Source organism: Prosopis cineraria, unplaced genomic scaffold (genome assembly GCF_029017545.1).
Source record: "Prosopis cineraria cultivar Desert tree isolate PC_DT_omini unplaced genomic scaffold, ASM2901754v1 PC6, whole genome shotgun sequence".
Taxonomy (NCBI): domain Eukaryota; kingdom Viridiplantae; phylum Streptophyta; class Magnoliopsida; order Fabales; family Fabaceae; genus Prosopis; species Prosopis cineraria.
The window spans coordinates 42,120,306-42,132,107 of record NW_026555337.1 but is presented as its reverse complement, the minus strand read 5'-3'; the positions used below and the strand labels follow the sequence as shown (position 1 = coordinate 42,132,107).

The following is an 11,802-nucleotide window of genomic DNA, read 5'->3' as shown; positions in this document are numbered from 1 at the left end:
ATTTAATCTTGGAGAACTGCTGGTCCATCATCCCTATGTGTCAGAATAGTTTTTAAGGACAGTGTCTTTTGGCACAACTCAAGCAGCTTAGTTCTCAGTTTACCACCATACAGCCAACAAGGTTATTGTCTTAGTGCCATTTTTTTGTTGTCGTTGTTATGTTTCTACCATGCCATATTGTTTTTTTTTTTTGTCACCTAGTGCTGCTTGTGTTGTCTTGTTCTTCCTTCTTCCTTTCTTCTTCCATTGTTGGTAGATTCTTCTTCTTCAACATTTTCTCCTAATTTGGTGCTTCACATTGTCCATGGCTGATTTTTGTTCCTTCTTTTTCCGTTGTTGGAGACTTGGAGTTGCTGGATTTTGAGTTCCATTTTCTTCCTCCGCAGATTCCAAGTTTCATTGTTTTTCCCCCTATTTTTTTATTGATTTCTGAAACTTGTAGTAGTTGGGTAATTGTAGATATGGATTCTTGCCTACAAGTTTTCATTTTTGTTTTTGCTTTATTTTTTTTAATTTTTTCACTGAATTGTTGTTTATGTTATAGAAAGATTTAAATTCTATGCTTATTTTTTAATTGAACTTTTGATAGAATCGATTAATGCTTGCTTAGGTATAAGCAAAATTATTATTATTATTATTATTAATTTATTGGCAATGGCAGAATATCGCTCCTCATCACTCCCACACTACCTCCATATTCTATTGGTGCGAAGTGTTTCCTTACAATGGGGAGAAATTAAACAACCTGGAAAACACTAGTGTGGGACAATTCCATAATTACGACAGCTAGTCTTCTTTTTATAATTTTGTATATTATTTATCTCCACAATTTGATGATTAAGAAAATTTGAACCAACATGCAAAATTATTGTTTTTTTTAAGTTTTTGAATTAAGATCTAAATCTAAATATCTAATACCAATTGGATTTAAATCCTCTATTATGTATGAATTTTTGTGAAGTTTTCCTTTTTTTAATATTTTCACTATTTTATTATATTTTATAAAATATAAAATATTTTTGAAAAAACATAACTTTGGGTCCTTATACTTTACTCGTATTTTGCTATTGATCCCTATACTTTTTTTTTATGTTTTAGGTCCTTACATTTTTATTTTGAATGTTGTAGGTCCTTTTAAGGTCCTTACACTTTGTTCATGAAAGATCTAAAATATTAAAAAACAAAAGTCTAAGGAACACTAAAAAAAAGTGCAAGGACCAATAGCAGAATACGAGAAAAGTATAAGGATCTAAAGTTATGTTTTCTCAATTTTTTTTATTTTTTTAAAAGACAAACTTCATTGAAATTTGCATATATTAATTTTAGAGGATTTAATTTAATATCAACCTTTTAAAAGAGCTTATGGGCCTTTTGAATTGTGATTATAGTCTTAGGATTAGGTCCAAAATAATAACAGGTCACTTAGGCCCTAAAAGGAAAAGAAAATATGACGAAGGAGGTCTCTGTGTCATGTGCTGTGGTGCAAGTGCCATAATCAGTGATGGAAGCCCCATATGCCACATGCTGTGGACAAGGAACTGTGCACTGATGAATTCCAATATTTTGTTAAATTTATTGGTTTTTTTAATGTAATTGGAAGTCATTTATGTGAATTTTGCTAGCAAAAATATGATTAAGTGGATGAATATGTGTGAAAATGGGCTTAAAAATATGTTAGAAGTTAGTGGACCAATTCTATCATTTATTTTGGATTTTATGCATGTAGGAGGCCTAATTTAGGGGCCTAAAGAAGAAAATTTTAGAGCCCAGGTCAAAGGAATTAAATCTAAAAATAAAATTTGAACAGGTCATGTTCGCTACAGCGAAGCTCGATTTTAGTAAAATACATAGTTTTGATTGTCAGCAAATTTTCAGGGCTTAAGCACCTCTAGCAGTTGTAGAATGTCCAGGAAGAGCAAAAGGAGCTAAAGAAGGATTGGAGAAGCTTGGATTTAGTGAAAAATCAAGGGTTTCACTCAAGATTGCTTCGATTAAACTTTTCTTCTCCTTCTTCTCTTTACTTTTCTATATATATTGTTGATTTTGTTGTCATGAAAGCCATATCTGACTGATTTTCTCTTAATTTAGTGTAGCTATGAAATAATTCTTGGATTAGAAAATTTTTTTTTGCTTGACGTAAATGAAAATGAAAAATTTATTACCTAATTACCAATTAACGTGATACTTTGTGGGGTTAATCTTGATTTATCAAGTATTATTTTTACGACCCGTACACGTGCAAAATTTGTTACATAATTGTGAGAATCAAGTTTTTAAAGGGTGAAGAAGGCTTGCTTTTGGGGGGCTTGAGCCATCAGTGAGATATCATTTTGAAAGAGCTAGAATTCTAACCTTGTGCTAGGACCTACAGGCCAAGGGACAGTCTCAAGTAGATAGTTTTTATAGGGCGTAGGCCTCTTAAAAGTTAATGGAGGCGTGGAAAGGTTTCCTCAGGCCAGATTGAGATTGGCCCTTGAGTGCTTGTAGTGTATAATACCTTTTTTCACAAGACCAACATGCTTTGTGCCACACACCATGATGTGGCCAGCTTACACCATAGTATATGGCCTAAAATTTAAAATGGTTAAACACAATCTAAAATAGAAATAGAAGGACATAGAGATAGTTGAGCAATAGAGAAAGGAAGCACAAGTAAAGCCTCGTTAAGGCATGAATTGGGGCAACCTTTAGGAGTTATTTGAAGCCTCCAACCTCTCATTGTAACTTTCCTAAGCCCTAAGCCCTAAGCCTTAATCCCTCTCCCTCCTATATTTTTCTTGAATTTTGAAATTAGGGTTTTCCAAAGAAGTTAATTTTCAAATTTATGGGGCTATAGATCCAAATTTATTAACTCAAATAGAGTTAGTGGTAGCTGTTTAGGTTATTTAAACCTAGCAGTTATAGTTTTATGGGTTTTGGTGGTTGGAAAGCTATTATTAGACAAAAAATCCTTATAAATAAAGTAGTTGAAAGTTATTAATGTTATTATTAGTTGGTTGAGAGATCAATAAAGCTAATGTAACCTAATGGGAGTTCATTAACCCAATAGGTATGTTTAAAAGTGAAGAAATTATTATTTTAGGAGTTTTAAAGTGTTGAGTTGAGAAGTATGAATTGTTAAATCATAATATTGATGATTGTGCTATGATAATTGGTAGATTAATTTTCATACTGATACCATTCAAGGTTTGTGAAGCTTTAGATGTGTGTTATTGAGAGGTAAACATTTAACCTCTCAAAGGTTTGAGTTAATTGAGAGAAGTCTTTCTTATACTTTTGTACATCAATTAGTTACAAAGTTTTATAACCATTTTAAATGTGTGAAATTGTTCGATGCAAGTATGGCATGTGAACTTTGAATAGTCATATGATGATATTAGCTTATGAATTTTTCCAAGAATTGATTGCATGGATCAAGCATGTGATATGTAGTTAGTTAATATTACACAACAAATAATTTGTTGCTACGATAAATTTGCAATTTGTGAAATGCTATATATATGCATATGAGTTAAGAATAATGAGAGAAATGTTAGATTGAGGAGTTTTATAATGATGTGGAAATGTGTGAGTATATGATATTATGAAGTTCAAAGATATAGTGTGATTTGATTATTACAAAAATGATACAAGTACAATAATGATGTTAAGCATGCCTATATTAGAAAAAAACTTATGCATGCTATGAAATGTTGCACTTGTGCATTGTATGATCAAGTGAGCCGAGGGTTTACCTAAAAAGTGGATTAGTGAGTTAAAAATTCATATGGTATAGCTATCATTCGGAGTTCAATGGCTCGTCTCAATATAATTGTATAATCTGTCTCACTTGTTCGATGAGGGATTATTCTATAGTTTATTTGATAAGGAAGCTAATTTAGGAAGAATGACACCTTGATTTGGGGGGAAAATGTGACTCAAAAGTGAGTTAAGTAACATTGGTTGAGTAACATCTCAAGCGTAAAATGCTAAGGTAGTCTCATCACATGAACAAGCCTATAGTGTAATAGCCCACAGTTTCATATTAACGGCATAAGGAGGTTACAAGATAGGTGTGATTATGCATATTGTTATTAAGGGCATATGCTCATCTATATTATGACCCTTGTGATAAAATCATACAAATTCATATTAGTAGCCATGTGAAATGTGAAATAAGCCTTATAAATGGTAAATTAATATTTGTGTGATAAAGTTATGCCACGTGCATTTTGAAATTAATTGACATGCATTAACTTATGTTAAAGGTACTTTGATTACCAAGTAGCTATATTCATTGCTTTCTCTTCAATATTACAATTTCTAGCTCATCAGGATGGGACCAAAGGAAACATGATGAGAGGATTTATATCCTCAATTTGTAGGCCTCAATTTTTTAAGAATTGATGTGTATAAATTATTATGATATTGCCAACTAGGATACTACATGTTTTTGCTTACTTATACAATTTTATTCTTAAGCTCCGTTGTGTATTTTGGGCTGTAGATTATATGTGATAAATGTGATATTTAGAAAAGGCCAAAACATTAGTTCAAGTGAGAAAAAACAACTTTGTGATTGATGATGAATTACATCATATTTAATGCAATTGAGACTCTCCTTTTTGTTTCTATTATGAAGGAGTTTAGCATTAAAAATGCTATAAATGTGCTATATATATATATATATATGTGGTGTATTGCACAGGTGTCCCTTAGTTTATTAAGTGTGATCTGGGGTTAAATTTTGGCTTTTGGGCACTTGGATTGAAATTTGAGCACCCAAATTGTGTTTTGATTGTAAGATGAGTGATTTTGGAAATGGGTGTTCATCTTTTAATTGAAAAATGATTTGAATGTGAAACCAATGCCATTAGCTAGATCTTAGAAAAATCTTTCTATAGATACTTAGATTACCTTAATCAAACATTGGATAGAGAAATGGGGCATTTTGGAAGCTTACCCCTATTACTATCAAATGACAGCAGCAAAAGCTATCATCCTATGTAATGCACTGTAGTGCATGGAATAGTATGTAGTGTGCCATAGCACATAAGGAACATGCCATAACGCATCTCCGGTATTTTACACTTATTTATTGTTTTAATGTATATGCATATGTTTTGATATAATTTGGTATTTCATGCTTTCGTATATGTATTTTACTCTAATTTTTAGGCTATGAAAAATGTATAGAGTGTTTTAAGGGTTTAAAAACTTGGGATATCATATGTATGATTTTACAAAGTTGGTAATATACTTAGTTAATCAAGATTCCTTAGTTTTTAGAGTTAATTGTAAATTGGCAAGGAAAACCTTACAATAACATCTAGTGGGGCCTAATTATAATAGAAGAGGTTACAAAAGCAAAAGCTACAAGAAAAAAATTGCTATGCAATGGAACAAGAAAGGAAAAGCCATTAAATCTTCAAAATTCATAAGTTTCATTAGGGTGGTAGCAAATATTACTATGCATATCACAATGAAATCATAGCACAAAGTTGATCGCACCACAAAGAATGTTGTTTAGGAGACCATAACTTTAAGTTGTATTTTACTAAGTTATATTTTATTATACTTTTATTTTTTAAATTCAAGCACCTAACATGTTTAATTTATTTTGCAATCAGGATTTGAAATTGACAAGAGCAAGAAGATTTTGTCCTTTAAAAGGTTGGGAAGGCACTATGATCATTCAAATATTTCATCATATAGAAATAGTTGAAAGATCTTAATGTTGAATTTGTAGCCTGAATTCCTCCCTTGTTACAACCTTTGGTAAAATAGGAGGATTGAAATGTTTTTTTGCCTAATTCAAGGCATTAGCATTTCTTAAATTGAAATTTTGGTGCCTTTTATTGATTGTGTATATACATATGTACTAACAAGAATTTTTTATTATTGAAATTTGTTGCTTTTTATTAATTGTATATATATGTACTCAAGGCAATATGTTTTATCTATTGAATTTACTTAATTTTTTTATTTTATCTTAGAAATTAGCATTGTTTGTTTAAAGGGAGAATGATTGCAACTATTTGGGAGACAATCCTTCATGCAAGTGGTTGCAATGAGGCATGTGTGCAACATTGCTGGGAACACAATCATAACTTTCCCCTCTTTCTTGATCGCATGAAGGTTGCTCTACTTGTTGTACAAGTATCTATTACCGTATCCTACTAAAGAGTCGCAAACAGTAGGAGATGCATTAAAGAGCTTTGTTGCATGGCCTAGCTACTTTGTAATAATGGCACTGCCAAAGCCATTAAAGAACCCACTACCAATATAAAATGCCTAATTTACTCCATGAAATTAATCATAATTTTGTACACTACTATAGTAGTTAGGGATTAACTACCTTAGTATTCTTATCATAGCAAAAAAGAATTAATTGTAGTTAATAAAAAGCTAACCATAATAGAACAGAAAAGACCTAATCAAAAGGTCTACTATAGTTTAAAGAATTGAGTTTATCATTTAGAAATTTCAACTTAAAGCTTTGAAAAGAAAACCCATCAAATAGTTGATGGTTTAACTAAAAATATGCGACAGTATGCACAAACTTGCGGAAGCATATTATCACTTAATGAACAAAGATCCTTGAAAATAACATTTAAAAGTTATTTTTCAGCATACAAAACGTCATTCGCTATGGCCAACATTCTTTCTCGCCACAGCTAATAACATAATTCGCTATAGCAATCCCCAACTATATATTGCGCTGTAATGAAGGCACCATCCACATAGTGAACTACACCAGATTAATAGTATTAATGCTATTAACACTCCTTTTTGCTTGTTATTTCTTGTTATTTTAATTTCCATACAAACACACACACACAAAATTTCTTGCACTTATTCCAAACTTTTTTTCTTAAAGTTGTGGTATTGTATCACACTGTGACTAACAAGAGTATATCCCTTAATATGAGAGCATTCAACTCTTCTAAGAAATGGGTCATTGTTAAAGTCTTCATATAACTGACCAAGTTTTTAGTCAACAAATCATGGCATGTTATACCATTTTATTAACATTTTTTTTTATAATGTTCACTCTAGCCAGATCAGAGCAATAATTGTGGTTATTTCCTGATGAGATTCTTGAATGACATTATCACCCATGCCTTGCCATATTATCTAGCAAGGTATATACTAAATATAATTACACTTAAATTATAAATTTTAACCAACTTTAGATAGCCATCTATTAACTTAAATTTCTTATAACTATTTGCATACAATACTTTGAGGACATCTACTGGATTCAATATATAGGATGTCTACTATGTTTGGTATACAAGATGTCTACTATGTTCAATAAATAGCTACATGTGTAGACCAAATCTTTAAAGAAGTGCCCAAGTCATGTTCAATATGTGGGTAGCATTAGTGGTTAGGCCAGCCCAATAATTAGTTAGGTATATGCACTTACACATTACATTTTTCAGTCAATTTTATATCTTAGGCCACTTAGTTTTTAAAATTTAGTTTGCAAATTAGCTATGACTACATATTTTTTATGGTGTAGGGTATATAAATTTTAATATATTTGGATTGTAATTTTAATAGAAATATTAATTGTATTGATTCTTATTGGTAGCTAGCTATTTTGATTGCATTTTGTATAAATTTAAAAGTAGCCCCCTATTTAAAAAAAATACCACTTGACAGTTATTTCATTATAATTATTGAGTATTGATAAACTTGATGGACCTAATTTTTACCATAAATATTTGACAATTATTTTAAGATAACCATCAACTATTTGGGATATTACTTGATACTTATTTCAAGTATAAACTTTCAAAACTGACCAAAAGCCAAACCAAGAAGCCCATACTCGACGATTATTTCCAAATATTTCAAGTAATACCCTAAATACTTGACGGTTTTTAACCATCAAATAAGGTGGCCTGTTCTATATGGCGTCCCCTTACTTGACGGTTAAAACTCCAAGTATTGAAAAAAATAACCATCAAATATAGTGATCTTCTTTGGTAGTGCTTACTAATACTTATAACAAACTTATAAATGATATAAAATTAGTTGGACTTTGTTAATAGAAAATTGTGTTTTTCTAAATCGCTTTAGTTATTGATTGAACTAAACTTGTGAATTATATAAAACAAGTTGAACTTTCCTAAATGAAGAAAATTGCTAAAAGAAAGTTATTACTTCTTAAATTGTTTTAGTCATTAGTGAAATTAAACTTATAAATATTTATATCAAACTTATAAATCATATAAAATTAATTGCAAACGGGTACTAAGGTAATTTTATATAAAAATTTAATCTCAAAAAAGCCCCTTCAAATCTCATTGTCACTATCATATTTCATGTGACAAAATTATTATTTTTCTATTTGATAAAAATTTATCTAACATTGTCGCAGACAAATAAGGCATTGCATGAAAACAAGGTGATCCCTAGTTGAATTGAAGATGAAAAAGGAAACTATTGCATGCTTTGGGAGTTTACGATTTGGAGGAGTCTTCCTCACTTCTGAAATAAGTCATGTCCCCATGCATAATTGTTTTGAAGCAGAAAATCCAAAGCCCCTTTTCACCAGCCCTTGCATCACTTTCTCTCTCTCTCTCTCATCCTTAGCAAGCAGTGAGTAATCCTGCCATTTCAGTAGACTTACAAGTGGTCTTCTCCCATATGTGGGGGTTCGGCTTCCATCCCCTATATATACCTCCTCTCGCTCCCCACTCTCTTCATTCCCACTCACAGTCTCCCATTTCAATTCCTTATTCTTCGCCATGCCTGCTTCTCTCGCAGCTCCCTCTTCTTCTCCAGCTAAACTCCCTAAACACTCTCCCTCTCCTCATTCCTCTCTCTCTTCTTGCTCCCTCCAAGCCCTCCAATTCCCCAACCACTACCATCAACATCAACCCTCCCCTCCTCTGCCACCAAAATGGAACTTTCTTCAGAAGGCAGCGTCTCTCGCGTTCGACGCCGTCGAATCTGCCTTGCTTTCCCGCGACCGTCTTCACCCTCTTCCCAAAACTGCTGACCCCGCTGTCCAAATCGCAGGCAACTTCGCTCCGGTGCCAGAGAACCCGGTCCACCACTCCCTCCCCGTCGCCGGCTCTATTCCCTCTTGCATTCGTGGAGTTTACCTCCGTAATGGAGCCAATCCCCTTCACCAACCAGTAGCCGGTCACCACTTCTTTGACGGCGACGGCATGGTCCACGCCGTTCAATTCAAAGACGGGTCTGCCAGCTATGCCTGCAGATTCACCGAGACGCACCGTCTAGTTCAGGAAAAAGCTTTGGGTCGCCCAGTGTTCCCCAAAGCAATTGGTGAGCTTCATGGTCACTCTGGCATCGCTCGTCTGCTTCTGTTCTATGCTCGTGGACTCTTCGGCCTAGTCGATGGAGAGCGTGGAATGGGCGTGGCTAACGCCGGATTGGTGTATTTCAACAATCATCTTCTTGCTATGTCTGAGGATGATTTGCCTTACCATGTCCGAGTCACCCCCAGTGGAGACCTTAAGACCGTTGGTCGTTATGATTTCGATGGGCAGTTAAAATCGACAATGATTGCGCATCCAAAAGTGGACCCTGTCACTGGAGATCTCTTCGCTCTGAGCTATGATGTCGTCAGGAAACCATACTTGAAGTACTTCCGCGTCTCCCCGGATGGTGAAAAATCCCCTGACGTTCCTATTAATCTCTCTGAGCCCACTATGATGCACGATTTCGCTATAACAGAGAGGTTCGTGGTAATCCCGGATCAGCAGGTGGTGTTCAAGCTTTCTGAGATGATTCGGGGTGGCTCTCCGGTGATATATGATAAGAAAAAGATGTCCCGGTTTGGGATTTTGGACAAGAATGCGAGCGATGCCTCTGGGGTGAGATGGGTTAAGGCACCTGATTGCTTCTGTTTTCATCTCTGGAATGCATGGGAAGAACCAGAGAGTGACGAGGTTGTGGTGATTGGGTCTTGCATGACACCAGCGGACTCCATTTTCAATGAATGCGACGAGAGCTTGAAGAGTGTTCTCTGCGAAATCCGATTGAACTTGAAGACAGGGAAGTCGACGCGCCGACCCATTATTTCTGAAACAGAGCAGGTGAATCTAGAAGCCGGAATGGTGAATAGGAACAAGCTTGGGAGGAAGACGAGGTTTGCGTATTTGGCACTTGCGGAGCCGTGGCCCAAAGTCTCGGGGTTTGTCAAAGTGGACCTTTTAACTGGAGATATTAAGAAGTATTTCTATGGGGACGAAAGATTCGGAGGGGAGCCGCTGTTTCTTCCCAGAGACGAAAATTCAGAAAGAGAAGATGATGGGTATATCCTAACATTTGTGCACGACGAGAAGGAGCGGACATCACAGCTGCGAATTGTGAATGCCACGAATTTGAAATTAGAGGCTTCCATTAAGCTGCCCTCCAGAGTTCCATATGGTTTCCACGGAACATTCATCCATTCAAAGGATTTGCAGAAGCAGGCCTGAGACTAATTCATCAAGTATAGCGGAGGAGATGCATCAGAGGGATGGTTGCAGATATAGATATGACCCCGGAATCTCTTCCTCCATAACTTTTTCATTCATTTTGTGGGTTGGGATCTGATTGAATTGAGAGGTCTTGGAGACCAGCGAGTAGTTTTCTTGGTGTAGTTAGCAATGGAGCTCTGCTGGTTTCGGCTTATTCTTTCACTAGGAAAACTATAATATAGAATTTGATGTACTCTGTGTTTACCATCTTCATGACACGTATGTAAATGTACAACAATATTTTACTTCCTGTACCTATCACCTCCTTTTTAATCAGAATCAGACAGAATTCACTATTCTTTTTTGGCATGGTATGGCCTATAATAAGAAGCAAGGCGTCAAAAGAGACCCCAAAAGAGGTTTTGTGAGATATTTAAATTTATATATGGAAAACTTATTTATTGTTTTTAAATAAATTGATCTGCAAATAATTAACATTTGAATTGGATTTTTATTGGGCTTTAATTTAGACTTTTAATAAAATGAAATAAATCATTTCATTCGTCTAGTTTTAATTATTAAAGTTCAAATTATTTTAACCTGTTAATTTGAAAACAAACATTGATCATTAGAAAAACAAAAACCAATCACTTTAGTGGCTGTAATAAAACCTATTTAAAAATATTATTTGTTGTATTTTAGAAAAACCTTGCTGTAATCTTTAGTACACATGCAGTTACTCTTTTTAAAAAAAATTTGAAGTTTTATTTTGCATCAAAATATTTCTTCATATATAGTTATTTTTCTAACAAAAGAACCACCCTCTAGCTAGCCTGCCAACACTTATTCTTAAGAAAAAGGATTATTCTAATATATCGGCTTTAAAGAAAAAAGGAGTGTTTAAACATGAACTTTAAAGGTAGAATAATCTATAAAGTATAGTATATGAGAAAGAGCAAGCTAAGTCCTTATCAGTTTGAGGTGTGTTGATGGACCAGCACATGTTAATAATATATTAAGAGGGATCCAATCAGGAGAGAACATATTAGCAAGAGGTTGGTGCAGCATCTAGAACACCCAACCCGAACAATATTTGAAACGTAGACTCAGATAGGTGTCACATGGCAATTACTGTGTAACAAATGTCAAATACAATAACATGATTATAAAGAGCTACCATATCCAAAGTCAACTCTTGATATTTGCAGAGTGTATAGTGAAGTGTTTAACACTATGTATTGATGCTGAGGGAAAATGATCAATGAGCAAAAAGTGATGAAATTTGTGAGAGTTTGATTGGTAGGTGGTGGAAATAAAAAACAAGTTGACAAACACAAGGACAATGCTGCTAATCTATGGGAGACTCAATTATTGAGGG

The 11,802-nt window shown here is 34.1% G+C and overlaps 1 protein-coding gene across 1 annotated transcript; it reads left to right on the top strand.

The window, feature by feature from the left end:
• Positions 1 to 8,622: 8,622 nt before the first annotated feature.
• Positions 8,623 to 10,793, top strand: LOC129313002 (9-cis-epoxycarotenoid dioxygenase NCED1, chloroplastic-like). The gene has a single exon (XM_054955814.1). It carries the CDS (start codon positions 8,742 to 8,744, stop codon positions 10,440 to 10,442), a length of 1,701 nt encoding a protein of 566 aa, XP_054811789.1. The 5' UTR covers positions 8,623 to 8,741; the 3' UTR covers positions 10,443 to 10,793.
• The last annotated feature ends 1,009 nt before the right edge of the window (positions 10,794 to 11,802 follow it).